Genomic DNA, 22608 nt, shown 5'->3' with positions numbered 1-22608 from the left:
TAATCCTGACAATCCAACTTCATTAAAAGTCATACAACCTTTTAAAATACTAATGACATAATGATAAATAAAACATAAATTAGATAAATAAAAAACAATGAACTAATGGGCCTTCTTTTCTTTTTCGTTGATCTTAAAATCTCCTGCATCAAATTTCTAACTGACAATGGCATCCAAAATGCTTGTATACTTTAATTAGTGAGATTTTTTTGAAGAACAAGGGGGGGAGAGAGAGAGAGACTTATAAACATGGACATACAGAAATCGGGATCAGAAACAAGATGCATTTGATTTTGAATTACTTTTTGATGACATTGATCCAAGTGAATATGGATGCCCAGAAGCCTTGTAAGTCCCTATAATATCTTCAGACATATGTGAGTAGCATATGTTCTATGGCACACCATAATAATGTTGGAGGCATCTGAAGGATAGTAATTACTTAAGGCTGCAATGGGAGACGCTAATGCTCATACGCAAGGCCTTTTTAATGGGAATGAAAGTGACCTCATTTAATGACCAATTATAATTTGGTGTTAGGTTAGCGTACGACAAGAATCATGTTCTCATAAATTATTTGTAACAGCATTCACAAATAGGAAGCATAGAAACAAATTCAGGATATGGAAAGAGATTATACATATGTGGCAAGAGGACACACCAATAAATAAATACAAAGTTTCATATGCATGTCAATTTTTTGTTAAATTGTTTGATATTCTATAGTTCTATGGAATAATAATTTTATCATTCAAGTACCCCTAATTTAAAAGTTGGTCAAAATTTAGCTAATGAACTCTAACTCAAATGACACCTCCTTCCATTGTAAGAGCAAGGTTGAGGGTGAGGTCATGGCTTCAACGTCAACCATTTATTTGCAAGTGTAACTTACCAATAAAAACAAAGTATCTTGAACCCATTTTATATATTCAGTTACAGATATAATCGTAATCTCTAGTTAAATATCCACAATTCTAAAATATCATATATTTAGCTAGGAGTATTGGATAAGTTTATGGGTCTCCCTGTTACAAGTATCCATGCCACATAGAATTAGATATTCATTTTCTGCAGAACGTCACATGATTCAGTACTTACCTCCTCTAGTGAAGCATTCCCAGCTCTTTCACCAATGCCATTGATTGTCACTTCCAGCTGCCTCGCACCAGCACATGCCCCCTGAGCAGATGAAACAAAAAATGAGTGCAATTTTTTTTTTTTCCAATGAATAAACAGAGCAAAGGAAAAGATGGACATACCGATACAGTGTTAGCAGTAGAAAGCCCAAGATCATTTTGGCAGTGAGTTGAAATAATAACATTTTCGATTCCAGGGGTATTGGCCTTTATATCAGAAATCAATTTCCCAAATTCAGTTGGCACAGTAATGCCCACAGTGTCAGGTATGTTTAGAGTTGTCGCACCAGCCTTTATAACTTCACCCAATATTTCATAAAGGAACTCCTTATCAGATCTGGTAGATTCAAAGAAACAAAAGATTGTTAGGTTTTCTAATCTAATGAAGAATAAAGGCCAAAATACATTCTTAGTTCCTAAAATTTAGCTCATGAGCGATTTTAGCCCTTATGGAATGATGATGCATCTGTTACGTCATGTCATGTGAGGGACTAAAAGCAATCACTTTAAGTTTGTTAGGAACTAAATCACTCATGGGCTAACCAACCTAAAATTTAAGGACCAACATTGTATTTTAGGCACAAAAAAAGAAACAAAAACAAAAACAAAAAAAAAAGAGCCAATGACCAACTATAGAGAACAATCATCATTGAGAATAGGGTTTTTCCTTTTTCTCATATTTTTGTTTGCTAGAAGTCTATAATCTTATTGAGAATAAAGCACAACAAATAGCAACACATTAATAACTCTATCAGAGTTCGCAATAAAACAATAACAAATGAGACATCAGGAAACCTCTCATGTACAAAATGAAAACCATTCACAATGAACATTTTTTCTTAGCTACCCCATTCACAATTGCCTATCAATCACCTCTCCCAAACCATGCAAAAGTGGGAGTCTTACGCACTAGCTACAACCTTTCTTTTTATTCACAATAAACTAACATGTGGAGAAAGTGTAGAAAACAAAGTCGAGCTAAGCGATTGAACACTTAAACTGATAGGACTGTCCCAAGAAAAAACAACATAGTCATTTTTCAATTATACGGTGCTACTCTTTTTGCCCTAATACCAACCATTAATTGAAAATGGTTTCCCATTTCCATTAAAATAAGTACAAAAGTTACCAATTTGCAAATTTTATAACAATGCAGAGCAAGTTCCTACTTTATCGCATTTAAGGTCCATTTGGATACAATTTATTTTTATTGAAAACTAAAAACTTAAAATACTGTAGTAAAATAATTTTTAAATATATAAATAATGTTGTGAGATAATTTTTAATAAGAAAGTAGTTAAAAGATGAAGTTGGTGGAACTGTAAACAGTGCACAAATGCACTGTTTATGAGAAAATAATCAAAAAGTGGCGGCTTAAAAAAAAAAAAAAAAAAAAAAAAAAAACGAAACCTGACGTAAAACACAGTCGCACAAATAAGTGGATCCGAAAACTCACTTAGCTAGAGTACCAATTAGTCACAAACCCATTTCAGAAAGCTGAAAAAAAGCAAGGTGAAAAGCAAACCTCCCAGCATCTTCGGGGCTAAACTCGACGTCATCACAGCCCAAGCTCCTTGCAAAACTCACCATACTCCTTGCAATCTCAATGACCTGTTCTTTGGTCTTCCTCAACTTGAATTCCATGTGAATAGCACTGGTGGCAATGAAGGTATGAATCCTGGGTCTTTTAGCGTACTTGACAGCTTCCCAGGCTCTCCGAATATCTTTCTCATTGCACCGAGAGAGGCCACAGATGACCGGAACGTACCCATCGGCATCGACAGCATTGCCAACCTCCTTGGCAATGGCCTTCACGGCCTCGAAATCGTCGTTGGAGGCGGCGGGGAAGCCGGCCTCGATGATGTCGACGCCAAGCTTGGCGAGCTGCCTGGCAATGTCGAGTTTTTCCTTGGAGGTTAGAGAGGCGCCGGGGGATTGCTCGCCGTCGCGGAGAGTGGTGTCGAAGATGCGGACGTAGTTGGGGTCCGAGATGCGGTTGGGGATGTAATTGGGTCGGCGGCGGGAGGAAGGTGTGGGTGTGGGAGTGGAGTTTGATGGGTTTTGTTGGGGGTGGGAACAGGAGATGGCTGTTTTTTTTAAGGTGAAAAGGAATGAGTGTTTTGGAGAGAAATGAAGAGGAGAGTGGTGGTGGTGTGGAGTTATGGAGTTTAGTGGGGAAATGGAAGTTGTGGGTGTGGGGGAGAACTTGGGGGTTGAGAAAATGGCGGCCATGGGTTAGAGAGAGACAGAGAGAGAGAGAGAGAGAGAGATTGTTAGTTGTTACTGTTAAGCCCTGAGAGTGGGGGTTTAGGACATTGGGTTTGGGGGATGGGAGTGTATCAAATGAATATAAAAGTAAAATACCCTATCGGTTGCGTAGACAGTGACTAATACAATACACCTTTCACGTAGCTTCCCTTTTTTTTTTTTTTTTTTTTTTTTTCCATTGCTCACACTTATCACAATCGATTTTGTGAGTATTTGTTTTAAAATATTTAATATTTTCAAAAGAAAAAATAGTGGATTAATTTTATATTAGAAAATGAGTGTGTGTTATAAAAGTATAAAATCTGTACGGTTTATTTAAGAGTTAAGTCATTTTGGATATACACCACTATTAGTTTCTTTAAAACCTTCTCCCCTTTTTTTTTGTGTGTTAAAATACTTAATATTCTAAAAAAAAAAAAAAAAAGTGTTGTAAGGTTATAATCTTTTTTGTTTTATTCAATTACAAACATGCAAGTTATCTCAAAGTATGTGACAAAATATATGTTTTTGAGTAATTTTAGGATCCCAAATTTTTAACAATAGTGCGCGCATACTATGCTAGTTGTTTGTCACTATTAGGCAAAGAGTTATTTTAGTTTTAGAACCATAAGTAAATCTACAACTTTCCTATGTGACATATTGTGATAAGTTGTCTCTCATTTTTACATTGATCAACTATTTTTTTTCTACAATTTATAATTAATTGAAAGAAAGGATTAATTGTAGCAAAAGTTGTGAATTTGTTTTTGTTATTAGATTTTTTTTGTAACATAAATTCATCACTTGCCAACTCAGAGTTGTGGCAAAGTTGCATAAAAAAAAGGTCTAAATTTTTTATATGTTTTTTTTATATATGAAAATTTTTCTATGTTAATAGAAGAACCTTATGGATGTGTCACTGACTCAAGCCTACATGTGCCAAGGAGACAGAGTTGTGGGCCTTGTGGCGGCATTGAATTAGTGTAGGGGTTGGTGAAAGTGTAATCTTCCATTTTTATTTTAGTTGTGCGTACTGTTGGAGGATGAGACTTGAACCTGACTTTGCCCCCCTACAATGGAATCACTCTCGCACTAAGGTAGTGATTGAATTCAACTTATTCTACGTCTGCATTTAGTCATTTCACGTTTCCTTTTAACTTTTTCTTTTTTTTTTTCTTTCTCTGCACACGTCTCATCTTTAGGGTATAAAATTATTGTTCATGTACTGTTTATGATTGTTCAAAAAACCTATAACCATTTTATTTAAAAAAAAATATTAAAAATAGATCATACGGTACTATTTATATATTTAAAAATTATTTTGTTATAGTATTTTCAATTTTCAATAAAATAAATTGTATCCAAATGAACCCTAAAAGTGGGTGGCCATTTTTCATGTTTTATGTTTGTACTTTAATTTGTACTACGTTTTTAAAATGACAATGACAATGTTCTTATCTTTTCATGTATTTATTTATATATGATGCTAAAATGTAGACGAGGCTTTTGCCATTTAACGAAGGCGCAGGGGCAAAGGGCCGAAGTCTCTAACCTGTTCTTTTTAATAAAAACTAGCAAGGGTTGCACGCGTTGCCCTTGAATGAAAAAATTTTAGATAGAATTTTTATTTATAGTAGTATCAAATCATGTATTTAAATTTAGAATAGTTATTTAATATATGACTCTTTATTTATTTAGTACTAGCATGTAATTCTAAAATATATGAATTTATTTAAAATTAAACAAAGTTTTTATTATAAAAATATAAATAATTAATCAAATTATTATTTTTTTTAAAAACATGTAACACATATTAATGCATATGTATAAATACATTTAAAATTAAACATAATTTTTATCATAAAATATAGATAATTAATCAAATTATTTTTTTAAAGTTTTTTTTTTTTTTTGGAGATAAGATGATAGAATTTTATTTTTTTGCTAAACAGATGATAGAATTTTATTCAACTGAATAATGGACCGTATTACAAGTATAAATCAATCTGAACTAGCAAATTGACGTGGGGGAAGCACTAGCTACATGCAACAGTGCTCCCAAGAAAGCCAATTCCCATGCAAAATATCATGTGGGCCTATGCTGTCCCTACGTCACTTTAAAGGATTTAAAAACTCTTTAAAGAATTTAAGCACTGACTTCCCACTAAATGTTAGCTGACATTAACCTTTGGTACTCATCCAGGAATGCAATTGCTCCATCAAATATAATCTGGGGATGAACCTGAACGAGCTCAAAGTAAAATCTGTTTCTACCGTTCCATATTGCCCAAGCCGTTGTTGCTCACCTTTCCAGCTCTAGCTGGTCCAGTTTTCTCCTCATTTATTCAAATAGTAGGAAGAAGTCTATGGCTTCATTTCTGCGCTTTTGGGTTCTTCCGTTGGACAAACTCCACACATTCCTTGTTGGGAGTGGGAACAGGAGATGGCGGTTTTTTTTTAAGGTGAAAGGGAATGAGTGTTTTGGGGAGAAATGAAGAGGAGAGTGGTGGTGGTGGTGGTGGTGGTGGTGGTGTTGTGGAGTTATGGGGTTTAGTGGGGAAATGGAAGTTGTGGGTGTGGGGGAAAACTTGAGGGTTGAGAAAACGGCGGCCATGGGTTAGAGAGATAGAGAGAGAGAGAGAGAGAGAGAGGGAAGAGATGTTAATTGTTAAGCTCTGAAGGAGAGAGTGGGGGTTTAGGACATTGGGTTTGGGGGATGGGCGTGTATCAAATGAATTAATATAAAAGACCCTATTCTGTTGCGTAGATAGTGAGTAATACAGTACACCTTTCACATAGCTCCACCATTTTTTCTCCGTTGCTCACAGTTACCACAATCGAGTGTTGTGAGGTTATGATCCTTTTTTTTTTAATCCAATTGCAAATATGCAGGTTATCTCAAAGTGTACGTGACAAAATGTATGTTTTTGAGAAATTTTAGGACTCCAAATTTTTCACAATAGAACATACTATACTAGTTGTTTGTCACTATTAGGTAAAGAGTTATTTTAGTTTTAGATACACAAGTAAATCTACAACTTTGTTACGTGACATATTGTAATTAGCTATTTCTTACTTTTATATTGGCCAATCATTTTTTTTTTTACTATTTATAATTAATTGCAAGAAAAAATTGTAGTAAAAGTTGTGAATTTGTTTTTGTTATTAATTTTTTTTTTAGTTGTATAAATTCACCACTTTTTTTTTTTCCCACAACTTGCCAGTTGCCAACTCAGAGGTGTGGCAAAGTTGCATAAAAAAAGGGTCTAAATTTTTTTTTTTTATATGAAATTTTTTCTACGTTACCTTATATATGGATATGTCACTGACTCAAGCCTTGGAATGCCAAGAAGACAGAGTTGTGGATCTCGTGGCGGCTTTGAATTAGTCTAGGGATTGGTGGTGAAAGTGCAATCTTCAACTTTTTTTTTCTTTTCTTTTTTTTTTTTTCTTTTGTTTCTTGTGCATACTGTTGGAGGATAAGACTTGAACCTGCCGTTACCCTTTTACACCCTACAAGCATTGTGCGCATGAATTAATAGCTCACGAAAAAGTTAAGATTAAAGTGAAAGACCGAAAGTTATACGAGGGGACCATATTTGGAAAATTTTGGACGTTTTCACTGTTTTATATTTGTACTTTGTATAACGTTTTTAGTATGACAATGACAATGTTCCTATCTTTTCATATATTTATTTATATATAATGCTAAATCGTAGATAAGGCTTTTGTCATTTAACGAAGGCGCAGGGGCAAAGTCTCTTTCTAACCTGTTTTTTTAATAAAAAAGAAGAAGCAGTAGCCAGAGTTTACATTTAGTTCCAACTTAAAAAAATCAACTTATTTTTTACCACTGCGCAGCCTTAGTACAGTAGTCACTTCATAAATATAAATATTTGTAGGGTATGAGGAGCAAAGATCGAAATTTAAGTCTTCAGAAGAGAACTTCACACACATATACATTTAAATTAAATTAGAGTAGAAATTTTATCTTGTATCATTTAAAAAAAAAAAACCTTATTTTTGTTACTATTTATGGGTCCTACTACACTTTTTAATACTATTAATAGGTCTTACTGTACTATTTTATCTAACTTTTACCTTTATATACAATACATTCAGTAAAAAAATTTCAATTTCAGCAAAATAATGGGATTCCAAATAGACCCTTGTCTTGATATTCCTTTAAAGCTCAAAACTATTCAAAATTTTATTTAAAAAAAAAAAAAAACTAAACTAAACAATTTTCTTCTACGTGTTGTTATTTGTTAATGCTTCTTTATATATATATATATATATATATATATATGCAATGTCTGTCTACTATTAATTGACATTTACATATGCGCTATGTAAGAGTTTTTTTACATGTAGTATCAATTATATATCTATTTATCTACTAGCATCATGAAACACACTTTGGGCGTGCAATTAGACTTTTTTTTTAAATGTTTAAAACATGTGTGATGAGTTTTTTTTTTTTTTTTTTTGTTTAGTGAAATAATATTTCAAAGTGAGATAGAGATAGTATCTTGATTTTTAGGATTTGTCTCTGCATGAGAGTTGATAAAAGTTTAAAATTCTAAAACTTATAAATTTTTTTAAAAATAATAAATTACTCTTTTAACCAGTTTTTGTTTTAAAATTTAAAATTTAAAATTAGCTAACTAAAAAATATAGGTATTTTAAAGAGTTTAAGAATTTGTGTGAAAATATTTTAGTACGTAAAACGATGAAACCCAAACAGAAAATTCTTTTACTAATAGCATAGAATAGATAGATAATATATCATCACACATACATCTGCACTATGTAAGAGTCTTTTATGTGTAGTCGACATCTATCTATCAATTATCTATTTATCTATAATATGTCATCACATATACATCTGCACTACGTAAAAGTGTGTAGTCCACATCTATCTATCAATTTATCTATAAATAATATATCATCATATGTGTGTATTATATCATACATCATATATCATATCATCATATACTATATAATAAAAATTGGGCTTAGAAATCGTGGTTACATCAAGTGATTTCACCAAAATGTATAAAGTTTTTTAGATTTTTTTTTTAAATTAGATATATATTTTTTTTCTTATCTTCTTCTCCTATAGTTTTTAAGTTGATAAAAAAATTTAATTTGATTACAATCCAAATTCGTCATCTAATTCTTTTATTATTAATTTATTTTTTACTATTTTTTAACTTAAATTATATAATTACGCGATAAAATAACATTAATTTAACTACACGATAAAATAACAGCAATGTTATTTGTTCATTTTTTTTAGCATTAAAAAAATAGATATAATAGTTTGTTCTTATCTTCTTCTCCTATAATTTATTAAATTTTACATATTATTGTATTTTTTTTCTTATCGACTACTTTTAGTGTTTTGGCTACACCAAATTGCAAAACTTTTTAGATAGAAACAAAACTTAATTGTTCTTATCAACCATTCCTCTACAACTTTATAATTTCTTTAGATAGACACAGAACCTTAATTGTGGATATCAAGTTATCAACTTCTCTTTCTTTCTTATTTTTCCTCTTCAATTTATGAATTATCTACAATTTTTTAATACATAATTTTTATCAACAATTTTAAGTATTATATTAATTTATCTACTTTTAAAATCTTCAATAGATACACTTGACTAAGTTTTAAAAAATATGAAATTCTATTTCAAGTAAAACCATGATTATTGTTTCCGTATATATTTGCAGCATTAGAGTTAGCCAAATAAGCAAAAGAAATTGATAGTAATGTAATTTGGAAAAAGGAGACTTCTACATTTGTTGAACAATTAATTCCTCCAGTTTTATAATTCCACACAAATAAAATTTCTATTGTTTCACTTGAAAAAATCGTCCTTATATTCTTTCGGAAAATGCATTAGTTCTACCAGTTTTGCTGGCTTCTTTCACTTTTTATTTTTGAGAATATTTATCACATTAAATTTCTATCTGTTATATGTTCTACGTCTTATTTTGATAAACAACTTCTATGTTCTACCTCAATCTAATCACGTTATAATATTCATTTTAATTAAAATTATTTTTATATTATAGAGATTATCCTGAAGCTTTGAAGCCCAAGCTATGAAGTTTCATGATCTTGATATTTACCCTTCAACTTGTTATCTTGAGTGCAAAGTCCACACAGATGCTATTATATCATTATATCTATTCCATTGAAGATTCAAGAGAGTGGATTACTTCAAGTTTGGATGCTACTCTTATATTTTTATATGTGGATCTCAAATTTATGCCACAAGTTTTCGGTTAATTTTTTTCACTTATTTAGTTCATCATTTGTTTTATTGAGATTTCTAAATATTTAATTTTTAAAAATTATTTATGAAAGGATTATACAAAACCAAACATGATATCGCATGTTTTTAATTTCCCCCCATTTTTATGGAGTAAAAAATGTTGCTGAGACCCATTTGGCATGGCAATGATTTCTTAAAATTATAAAATGTTGGCAGGATTGTAGAGAGAGGAAGATAGAATTTAAGGTGAAGAATTATATAGATAACTTCTATATGAACATTAAAATTTTGTTAGAATGTCAAAAAAAACAATTTAATTATTAGGACTCTAAATGATGTATTGATATTAATAGTATTTAAGGTCCATTTGGTTAAGTGTTTTGTGAGTTTAAAAGAGCATTTTTATTAAAACTTAAAACTTTCTTTTACAACCACAACTCCTCATAGCTTGTACAATAGCTTATATACACAAACCCTTAATATTTTATAGTAATTGTTGTAAAATGCAGGTGGAATGTTTTTACTAAGGCATGTGAAGATCTCATATTTAATCATCTCAAGCAACTTCATGTCACACATAAGGTTATCTCTTATTCCTTTTTTGCTTACATTATGGACCAAGAATGTTAAATAGTGCTCATAAGCCTCAAATCACATGTTTTATCTCCTAAAAATGCTCATTTATTTTTCAATTTTTTCGCTTCAAAATAAAGTATTTTGTTCTAGGAGTCATTGGTATAGTTCATTTTAAGTAATTATTCAATATTCCTAAAATACAATTATAATATTAGGTCATACTACTATATGCATAAAAATAGTTTAAACTCTCATTAATTATTAAAATAGTTACAATTAATAAATCAAACTCTTTTGCCAAGAATTTACTATAAATAAATATACATTTCCTAAATTATAAGAAATTTAAATTTCTACTTCATCTAAAATTAGATTAGCAAGAGTTTCAAGTAATATAAAATAAATAAATAAAATATTTATTTTGATTGTTTTAATTATATGTCATTATTTTATGTTTTAATATTTAAAATTTATATGTTACATACCACGTTTATACAAAGTGTTAATACATAATTATTTTGATTGTTTTAATATATAAATATATATATATATATATATATATATATAAATATATTAATAATCTTCATCACGTGGCTTACTAATTATTAATATAATTTTGACTTTTTACATATATCTTTTTAATTAAGCCGTGCATCATACTAGTGTGTGTGTGTATAAAATAAAATTTGGACTTAGAAGTTGTGGTTACGTTAAGTGACTGCACTAAATTATAATAGTACTAATATTATACCCGTGCGATGTACGGCTTAATTAAGAATCATAGATAAACTAAAGAAAATAGTTTTTAATTTAATTAAAATTAAATAATAAAATAGATAATTAAAATAAAGTAAAGGGAAGTAATCTTTTATTTAAGTTATATAATGAATGCATGCGTATAAGATTAAGTTTTTTTTTTTTTTTTTTAAATCATATATAAGTCCAAAATTAACTATATAACTAATATAGAAAGAGATGGCTAAAAAAAATATAAAGGGAATTTGCAAAATAATATATTAAGCTTTAAAGCTCAAGTAATCACCACCGTGTGGGTTCCAGCTAGCTCAACTGGTAAAGTCTCTGATGGTTGAATAAGAGATCTGGGGTTCAATCCCTGCCTACACCAAAAACTGATTGGTGTCTTGATCTGATGATAAAGAGTTATCATCAGGAGCGGATGTCATAGGTTGAAATTCTCTCTAAAAAAAAAAAAAAAAAGTAATCACCACCGCATATTTAAATTTAAAAAAAAAAAATCTTGAATTCAATAATTAAAAATGATAAAAAAAAAAAAAATTGAAAGCTTATTTAAGTGGTAACCTCAATTTAATAGTTAAGAATTAAGAAAAATCTAAATTATTAAACATTAAAAAATATAAATTACTAAACATTAAAAAATAAAAATAGAGAGACTTACATGAGAATTAATTTTTTTTTCTTTGAAAGCGAGGGAGGAGGCACCGAATTTCACCCTATCAAATATATGTGTATTATGAAATTAAAAATAAATAAAAAAAGATCCTATCAAATATGTGTATAATGAAATAGAAAAAAAATATGATAGAGTTAAATAACCTTGGAGAGGAAAAGAGAACTAAAGAGAACTTGTAACTTTCAGTGTAGGCATCCTTAAAGTATTGTTTAGCTGCAAATATTTATATATATTTTTTCTAAATGATTTTACTATTAAGAGATAGTACAGTTTCAAGTTAAACTCTAATATAAAATCTCATCAAATTATTCCCTATGATCTAATCTCAAGTTGTAAATATACTTGAAGATAAATATGAAAATAAAAAATTGTTGATAACCTTATTTTTAGATAAAGGTAGGCATAACTGATATAGATTTTTGCATAAGCAAACATAATGAAATAGTGCAAAAAATTAATTTTTTTTTTTTAAGATAATGATTTAGTTTACAAAATTTATCTTTTAAAATTTCCATATGTTAGTAGGATTATAGGAATTTTCATTGAGTAAATAAATAAAGAAACAATTAAGAAAAGTAAAAAAAAAATGTTAAAAGTACTTGCAAAGAAAAATGATATGAAAAATACACATGACTAAGTTTATTACCTTCATTTGTATTTCACAACAAATTTATTATGAAATAAATGTGCACAATCGAAGTAGATGAGTTTGCAGTTTTTTTCACAACAAATTTATTATAAAATCAAACTTGCCTTCCATGAAGGAATTTGTTTACTTGTATGTTACGAAAGACATATTTCGAGGTTCTCTCTCTCTCTTAGATGTACATGTGCAAAAACAATACATCTATGTGTAATCAATATTATGGATACCCTCTTGTCAATATAGGGAAAGATCGACCACCCGTTCATAGGTTCAAGGATAAAAAATTCAGCGTAGGCTGAACTTAATCTTATTAATAGGGCTTGTTATGGAATTGATATAGGCTTGCGGAAAAAAAACAAGAAAAAAAAAATCTTAAAAAAAATATTTAATGATGCAGCTTAGGCTCACTTATTTATAATGAAAGCATTACTTTCATATATTATGATCTTTAGATAAAATTTATTTTTGTTCCCCCCTCAAAACAAATTTTTTTTTTTTAACAAAGCTTGTTTGCTGAATTATGCTTGAGATTTGTGCTTGACAAATGAAACAAGCCAACCTCTGCATGGCTTGATTACAGCATAATATATTACTTGTAGAGATGTAAAAGATCAGCCTTTATGAGCTTGAGCTAAACTTTTTTTTGATATAAGACAGAAATTTTACTCCAACTTAATTTAAATGTATATATGTGTGAAGTTTCCTCTTAAATACTTGACCTCCAATCTTTGCCCTCCACCCCTCGCAAAAACTTTGTTCTTATGGAGTAATCATCACGCTAAGAGTGCACGGTGGTAGCTCGAGCTAAACTTCAAAAATCCTATTCATCTTGCGAAGCTAATTATAAACATTTAATACTGGGCTATGCTCTGCTTGAATACGGTCAGTTATATAACTTATATTACCCACATAGATGTATACTCCTTTTGTTCTTTTTTTTTTTTCCCCTTGATTTATGTGTTTTTGGAAATACACTGGAAAGACCGGACCTTATGCAAAACCTGCTGGGCAAAATGCTTTCATGGCATATAAATCGACCTGGTCAGTTTTGGTATTTGCTATTATAGGCTCCAAGTAACCTACTCTTCAAAATAACTTACTCTCCTTACCTATTATCTCTATTATATTGCAGATCCAAAGCCTACAAGAAAACAGATCGGCAAACTTAGATGAGGTCAAGATTATAGCTACTTATGTTAGATAATTTCTCGACATCTTGTCACTTTAGCTCATAATATATAGTTATTTAATTCCTATATAGGACTAAGGGTAAACGGAAGACTAAATCCAATGAAGTCATTGAACAGAGTATTTCCACCATTCATGTCAAATAATAATTGTCATATTGAGAAATGGACTTGCAAAGAATTTCATGTTGTCCATCAGAGTGAGTGCACTCTTGAGGCGTACATTAGTATTCTTGTAAGAGTTGTTTGTTAGGCTTCGGCCAATTAAAGATAGCCTTTATAACAAACTCATTAGCCAATCCGCAACTTGCTTATGTAACTATAAATAAATAAGGTGGCCCAAGTCTAATAAGCTTTTGTCAATGAAAAAATAGCCACAATCTGAGAGGTATTGTTTCCAAGAGTGTCTTTTGAAGAGCTAGCCCAACCTTACTTTAAGCAACTTAGCCCTTCTAAATTGATCACTATTCACCAAATATCACTCCGTTAGATTTTGTTATCAAAGCTTGAGATCCTTAGGAGATCAAGCCTTGCGTTCCACATATTCATTTATGTGCCTCACATTCTAATGGTCTCAGTCCATAAGATTTCTCTAGTGTCTCTGTCTTTGCCTCTACCTTATTGACACTCTCTCTCTCTTGATTTCTCGCAGTGTTTTATAAATCATGCGCAAAGCGATACATCTCATGTCTTTAGTAAATCATACATGAAACAGTGCTGATTGGGATTGTTTCTGGTGGTAGTATGATGGAAACAAGGCACAAACAGTTAATTGTGTTAAGCAGTGTTTTCGTGTAATAAGTGTAGGAAAAATAGATGTGCGCAGCGGAAAATGAAACGGATCTACTTCATTAGGAAATGATAACATGTTCTATGTAAGTTTCAGAATTAGAGAACAAGAATGCGTACCTTGGTGCGGTGAAATTCAAAACCAAAGATCGAAGCACTTGGGAATACTTTTAATCTTCATTCCAATTCCACTAACGCCCAAGAAGTGTGGACTCTCAAATGGTTACAAAGGAAGAATTTGAGAGTGATATACACTCACATACACCATTTCACAATGATGTTTTTCATGCATAAAATTCTGTACGTTTTTTCCCTTTGTATCTAACCAATTATCTAATTGGGCTGACCTTTTAGGCCTTTCCAATTGGGCTTAAGTGTGTGGCTTAAAGTGGGACCAAAAGGGACCAATAAGACACTAGCTCCAATAGGCCTTGGACTTTTCTGTCAACTCTTGACAAGTCCAAAGTTACCATTAACTATATTTAATATCACTATATAAATATAGTTGCACTCTAGGTCTTATCTATAAATTATATCCCAAGACTTTATTGTACATGCAACCCCTTCATTAAAATATTCGTAGTAATACAAAGTTATGAATATTGACTGCCACTTTGAAGATTACTACATCTTAATCCTTGAGTACCCGGTTTAATCCTTTATGTTATTCATCATATATTTATGAAATCCAATTTCATAAATATATACTTTAGTAACACCTTACTAAAGTGGTTGGGCCCAATACTCTGAATAACCAAACTCATTAAACTTATCTCAAGGGAATATTTTATATTTCCGTTAAGAGATTATGAATTCCATCTTGAGAATATATGTTCCATCAACACTAAATGCGGCTGCCCAACATACTGAGGTTTTGACCGTATCTTATAGATCTCACTCCTGATATATCAAAGCAACCTACATCTCATGATCAGGTCCATTATTCTCTCAGGATTTAGAGTTGATGTAAATAGAAGTCGTGAGATTTATTATTCATTTGACAGTCTTTACGAGAATAATAAATCTCACAGTGGTCTAGTTCAATATGTCTTAACTCTTAAAACATATCAACATACCAACTAGAAGTCTCCACTTCCATGATCAAGACAAATTATCGTAGTTGATATGTTATAGTCTTCGCAGATGAAATGCCCAATTTCATCACCGACTACGAACTAAAATTCTGAGTTTACAAAGAACTTGTGATTTATATCTTCTGTAACTTTTCACATAAATCACATACTATGCATTTCATGGACTAAGATAATGTCTCATTAGTTCATTTATAGATAGTCTCATATAATTAAACTATTTAATTATTTATGACATGCCAATAAATTGGATTTTAGGGCATAAACCCCAACAATAAGAGCAATGGTTTTTTTTTTTTTTTGGTTGACAGACACAATAGTATTTTTAGTCGGTGTCCTTGGGACTAACAAATTACGTTGGTTTGGAATTATACCAATACATCTCTTGGGAGATTTTTAACATGTTAGATATGCCACTTGTCATGATGGGAGAAAAATTAGGAAAAATTACTCTCTCAGTTTCTGCTTCTGTATATTGTATTAAATTAAATAGATACTGGATACATTGATTTGTTAACCAATTATCAATCACACAAATGAAGATCCAATGGGAAAAGTTTTTGATAGAATGTCATTTTTTACTTTTATCGGAAAATCCTAAGACAACAATTTCAGGAAATCTTAGCAAAACAATGTCTATCCCTAAAAATAGCAATTATATTATTTAATGCTTGAAAAATAAGAACATTAAAAGCTAGTCTAGTTTTTATTTATGGGTTGTGTTAACGGGCACCTTGTGTTAACGGGCACTATAAGATATCCGTTAACATCAATTTTTTTGGCAACTTGTGGCAATAATAACAGTTTTTTTAGCAGCTTTTGACAATTTTTTTTTTTTTTTATAAACTCTTTGGCAGGTTTTTTTTGACAACTTTTAAGGAAAATCTTAACAAGCACCGCATCGGTGCTTGTTAACGTTTCCCTTCATCTATTGCCTTATCTTGAATCCTCTTTCAAGTCTCCTTCCTCAAAGACTTCGAGTAGTACTTTTGTTCCACAATTTGTGTCTCTTCTTTAGTCCACACTTTTTCAGTGATCCAAGTCAGATGAGTAAAAAGTAAGTTTTCATCCATTGTCGTACTAACAATTGATGGAGACACACCCTCCAGTACAAATTGTCTGAAACAATGATCAGCATTATAGAAAAAAGTCAACCTAAGTCCGATTAGAGAAATATGATCCCATCCAAGTGATTGAATGATTGGGACGGCACAGCTCCACCAAGTACACACCCAGCAAACTTACGTACTCTCTAATGTGCTTGCTCAAGTGTACTAGCCAATCCTTTTTAGATTAACATGCAATCTGAGCAATCTTCAACTTTAGTATTGCTTTGGTGCATAATTTTGATCCCATTCGATCTTCACTACTCTTGGAAAAGAAATTACACCTATGTAAAAGGGGCTAAAATTAAATTTTAAGACAGTTCATACCTGGTATCAATTTATGCAATTGAATTTGAAAAAATGAGGCATGAATGAAATCTTGTATTTTGTCACCTTGTAAATGTTTCATATAAACCTAGCCTATATATATTGAATTATAGCCAAGATTTTTTAATGACATGATTAGTTGATCAACCAATAAAAATGAGTTCTAGTCCGATGAAACCTTATTTAAGATCAACTTGAAAAATCAATTTGTCAATTTAAGTATATGCAATACTGTTAGGCACTTTGAAACTGGGCTTAAGTGCCGTTCAGGAGAAATTGTTTCCCACTCGGCACTTTCTTTTAAAAAGGCCTTCAAGCTTCAGGCCTATCATGACTTCTCCACATGAGCTCTAAGAATTCACCCATCATTCAAGCAAGATAAAAAGAATCCCGGTTCAAATATCCAACCAATTTCCAGCAGTTTGCCTATCGTGCAAACATCAATTGCTAATGAAAAAACATGATCGGTTTCTTCATCAATTTTAAAATTGGGGATTCGCTTGCTTTCCAAATTCCCTAAACTAGGGATATTGGCCAGGATGTTTCAAACTATGCCCAAATTAGGGGCATTGGCTCAATGCTTGTCAAGGCAAATGTCCATATTAGGGGCATTGTCCAAATGATAGTCTCCATTTACATTGATTATAAAAATAAAAATAAAATCACCTAACAAGCTAGGGGTATTCGCCCAAATGATCGTCTTTGATTTACATTGTTCCGAAAAATCACTTCCCTAACAAAGAAATTGCAATAAAAGAAAAGGATGTAATTGTTCCTGCCCACAGAAATGGGAAACAATTATTTTTATCTCCTCTACCATTTTGCTTCTTGATCAACCCAGATTTCTCTGTATAATGTTTATCAACACCCATCCCACCAAACATAAAAGAATAATTTCAGAATGACTTCACAATCTTTGTAATCTACACACATTTAGCTTTAAAACAACCAATCATCTCTATTCTCAAAATTAATCCTTCCACAGATTCAAGCAAAATTTCTACAAATAACACATTTGTACTGAAGTACAACCAAAATCCAATGACAGGCTGCTTAGGCCAAACAGCCATAAGTTAAAACAGCATACTTCATCCCACCTTTGTACAATCAACAAGAAATCACAGACCCATGATCCTGGCAATTTGATTGCTAGGCATCATGCAAATATGATGACTTCCCCCCATAGCTCCTCAAACAGACACACTGGTGGTTTTGGCTGGAGTCTTAACTGGGGGCTCTTCCTTGAAGCCTAACATCTTATTTAATGCCCCAATATAGGCCTTGACACTAGAAACAACGATATCCATTCCCGCACCAATTCCACTGGCACAAAAACAAGGCAGATTTTATGTTCTATGAATCTGGACTTAAAGAATCAAATATGCCAACTAAAAAGAAAAACAATATGTATGGTTGGGTTCATGTTTCACATAATTTTAAGCAATGTTATATTATTCAAATATTTTTTTTGACATCTGCCGTTGGATTACGTTTTCTATTTATAACATCCATAATTGCAAAATTTCAAGATGATCATAAATCAATAACTATCTCAACTAACAAATGTTTAAATGTTTAAATTTTTTGTATTTTAAAATTATGCATAAATATGAGTTTATGGATTGAATAGTTAACAACATTTTATTGAAACAAGATTTGGCATTGGTATTAAAAATATAAAGAACATGTAATCCAATGATGGGATTTTCAAAATATCAATTTAAAATTTTATTAGGTTGTGCAACATTGCTTAAAGTTACACTAAGAGTAACTTGATCCACACACGCGCATGCGCGCGCGCACACACACACACACACACACACACACACACACATATATATATATATAATATGCCATACCTAAATGTCCGATGTACTGTTTCTCCAGTATAGGCATGAGTAGATGTGTGACTGTTTTCCCCGCGTATTAGAACACGGGTGGTAGCAATTGCATCAATGCCTTCTGTGACTGCAATCATGGAGTACTCAAGAAGGGTTACAGGTTCCTGAGTACAAGCGATAAAGTAGAATCCTTAGCAACACAACTCATGCTAGATTATTGAGAACAACCTCAGCAAAGATAAAATTTACAATATGAAAATTGATCAGCGTCATAAGATACTCAAGTTTCTTCTATACAAACAGTTTACTACATAAGGAGAGAGTTCCAATTTCGAGCTTTTGTCACTTGTATATCCCTTGACCATTTTTGGTTTATAAATTGCTAACAAATCAAGATTCAAAATATATTCCTCAAAATGATTTCTCTTTTAGCTTACTTATCTTAACTAGCATCAATCCCATGTATACCACAAACTTGTCAAAGCAGGAACTTGGATCTAGATGAGAGTATAAGGGTCGATCTTGATGAGCCTCTTTTGATTGATTTATTCAATTAAAAAAAAAAAAAATACAGCTGTACCTAGATAAAAGTGAGGCTTTGAAAAAATAGTACCTAGTCAAATAAACAAAATAAGCTGAAACAGACCCCAAGACAATCAACTATTTGAATACCATAAATTTAGGTTCTTCATTGGATTCTTAATTCTTAATCCTATTGTTTCCCCCTGCCCCCATACTACAGGCTAGAGAGATGTAACCCCATGTAAGTGCTGTCTATGAGTCCTCACGTAATTATAAATAATTAAAATAAACTTATGGATAATATGAATTTATTAACTTTCATCTCAAACCTTCACAATGAGATCAACAGCCTTGTAAGCTGAATCTACTGGCCCTGTTCCAACAGAACAAGCAACATGCTCTGTTCCATCAGCATCAATGAGTTTAACGGTTGCTGTAGAAAGACCCAGAGTTCCGCAAGTAACCTGTGTATAATGTTCATGTCAATTGAAGAAAATGCCGTCAAGCCAAATTAGACAATGAACAGAAAATTTGAAAAGTAAATTCTGGATTTACCTGCAGATCATGAAGCTTCCAAACAACTTCTGGCTGAAAAACTTCATCAGATACCAATGCTCTTAGGTCAGCATCAGTAACTCTCTGGGACATTGGCAAAAAAATAAGAGTGCAGATAAATAAGGAACCAGAAACAAGGATCCTAGGTACATGTCAAAACAGTTATCTACAAAGAACTCAAATTATATTTCAAGTTTCAACAATAAAAAGACTTACCCTCTGTTTATTTCAGCAATGATATTTTCTAAAAAATGAGTCATTTTACAAAAAACATTTTTTATAAAACTATCTCATTTCCCTATGTTTGGTAGCAAGAGTTGAAAAACAATCTCCTAACTTCCCTTATTTAGCTTGTGAGATAGAGTTGTTTTCCAAAAAAATTTAGTGGAAAACAATCTCTAAAAATAAGTCATACTTTGTATGTTGACCAATGATAGTTTTTTTTTTTTTTTTTTTTTTTTTATGCTACCAAACACTAGAAAACACGGAAAACTATCTTTTCACGAGGTTTTCCGTCAAAACAAACGAAGCGTTAATGTTTTTAAATTTGTCCATTTCCAAAGAGAACGACCTGATAATTTCTCATCATCTAATACTTGATTCTATGATAGACCCACACTAACAAGCACTCCAAACCTAAGCTAGTACACTAAAGAATTCATTACCTAAACATGTTTGCCAACTTCAATTGGTTCAACAAAGGATCAATTTCTTCTTATTTTTTCCAAGATAGGTAGATAGAGGGGGAGGGAAAAGAGGTGGGGTTCAAACCACAAACATGACTCATGAGAGACCACAGTCCATAGAGGATGCCATTACCACTACGCTATCAATTGAAACCCCAAAGAATCAGGTAATATGATCCAAATTCCAAGAGTCTATGTTATTTTTATTTATCAAAATATGTATGTATGTGTGTTTATATATATATATATATATATATATATACACTCACACACATACATCCAAGATCTATGTGAGGCACACTTGGTATCTAGCATGGTCTAATTTACTTACTTTTGAATCTTACGTTGGATCTTTTTACTTCAATATGCTGATGGTTTTGTTTAAATTTGACTCTTCTAAAATCTCTGGCCCAAAAGGAACTCCTTGAAAATTGAAGAATAAATGGATAGTTTTGGTTATTAATAAGTTATCTAGACATGGGTCTTGTGTCCTGGTTTGGTGATTAGTTATCTTATTTGGCATTTGGCACAGTTCCACTACAAATAAAATTATCCACAAGCCTATACCTACACACTGTAAATTAAAATAAAGTAATTCAAAGAATTTTCCAAGCTGCCAAGGAATTGTGGCATGAAACCTCACATTAGCCATGATACCTAAGTGAGTAGGTTTGAGGCCTATGTATCTTGTAATTCCTCAGCAGTAAATTTAATAAAGCCTTAGACAGAACTTCTAACCAATTTTTGAACTTAAAACCTGCTTATCAATCCTTGCATTCAGTATGCCTTAAGCTTAATCTAACAACCAAAACCTTCAAAATTGTTGCAATCCAGAATTTTGCAACACACTGTACACTTCAGCAACTTTCTGCCTTGCAAATAAAACCATATCAGAATCTACTTCATTCACAAAGCCTTGTCACCCATTTCCACATGTTTGACCCATTTCAGCTTTACTTGGCCTCAACCCACAATTAAGAGCAGGTAGTATGGTCAATAAGAAGTGCAGTAAAATGACTAAAATCTAGTCCTTAAATGATAAGCAACAGTTTCATTTCCCTTTCATCACAAAACATGTATGCAAGTTTGTCTTACTATGCAGGAAACCAGAAATCAGACTATGTTCCTCTGTTGGAATCAGCCAATTAACCGATTAAAAGTTTAAGTATGTTTTACTTTTCTTATCCTTCTGCCAATGAGCTCAAACTCAAATGGCACTTCACTCCTTCCTTCCAATTGATGGATTGGGAAGGTGAGTTCATGAATTCAAAATTCATTGGGTGCATGTCTAACTCATCAATAACATAAAATAAAAAGTTTTTTTTTTCCTTTTTCTTTTATTGCTTAATTGCGTGTAGGAAACTGCACCATGCAGTGCTGATTTTTCTTATCAATTACTATTATTTCTAAAATTGACTCAAATTCAGATTTCTTCTACTTTAGTCAGAGAAGTTATAAACCGAAATGCGTAAAAGTCAGAGCTCAAACCATAACTCAAATATACTTTTAAAAAATAAATAAATAAAGACCACCTTCTCTTACTCACCTTTTTCTGATCAGCTACTGCTTTGAAACGCCAAAATATATTCTCAAGTTGTTCATTGTCAAGCTCATAACCAAGCTGAAACAAGAGGAAGATTGAAGTGAAATGCTTAACTGCAAAGAAAAAGAATATTATAAACCAAAAACCAAGCACAATGGTGCAAACAGCAGAGTACCTCTTCAAGTCGCTTTCTCAAGGCATGGCGTCCACTGTGCCAGCAAAATGTTTGAACCAAAAAAAATTAATATTAAAATAGTTTCATTTCATATTAAAAATAAAAATTCTCAATAACATTTATAACCATATCAACCAACATAAATAAAAGTACTTTACTACATTATGATAAATAAATAAATAAAACAAAACAAAAAAGCAGAAAATATTAAGAATTGATGTCTATTTCTGCTAATGGAGCAAGTGATTGGTAGTTGAGGATCATTTATTTATTATTTAGACAGGGTCGACGATAAGCTAATCCAAAAGCAGATACTAGATCAGAGGCAATTTTGTAAGATAAAAGATGAGCAGTTTGGAATATTTGTTTAGTTCCCCCAATCTAATTTATGCTGCTATAAAACTTTTTTTTGATAAGTTATGCTGCTACAAAACTTGAAAGGAAGAAATCCACCATAGTCTC

The 22608-nt window shown here is 31.6% G+C and overlaps 1 protein-coding gene across 6 annotated transcripts in view; it reads right to left on the bottom strand.

Annotated features, from left to right (window-relative positions):
* The window catches only part of LOC126703009 (2-isopropylmalate synthase 2, chloroplastic-like), a 57583-nt gene that overhangs the window by 19230 nt on the left and 15745 nt on the right, over positions 1 to 22608 (bottom strand). For 2 of the 6 annotated variants that reach the window (XM_050401898.1, XM_050401896.1), the window contains 6 exons: positions 22147 to 22180; positions 21975 to 22049; positions 19743 to 19826; positions 19517 to 19651; positions 18684 to 18829; positions 17757 to 18147 (listed from right to left, as the gene is read on the bottom strand). In XM_050401898.1, coding sequence (XP_050257855.1) covers positions 18015 to 18147; positions 18684 to 18829; positions 19517 to 19651; positions 19743 to 19826; positions 21975 to 22049; positions 22147 to 22180 — 607 coding nt within the window. In that variant the 3' untranslated portion in view covers positions 17757 to 18014. Of the gene's footprint in view, positions 1 to 1098; positions 1180 to 1259; positions 1474 to 2661; positions 3238 to 5845; positions 6032 to 17756; positions 18148 to 18683; positions 18830 to 19516; positions 19652 to 19742; positions 19827 to 21974; positions 22050 to 22146; positions 22181 to 22608 lie in introns of those variants that run through there. The other 4 variants (XM_050401895.1, XM_050401894.1, XM_050401893.1 and 1 more) reach the window with 3 other exon arrangements.

This window comes from Quercus robur, chromosome 10 (assembly GCF_932294415.1).
Source record: "Quercus robur chromosome 10, dhQueRobu3.1, whole genome shotgun sequence".
In the NCBI taxonomy this organism is placed as follows: Eukaryota; Viridiplantae; Streptophyta; class Magnoliopsida; order Fagales; family Fagaceae; genus Quercus; species Quercus robur.
This window is presented reverse-complemented; position numbering and strand designations above follow the sequence as displayed.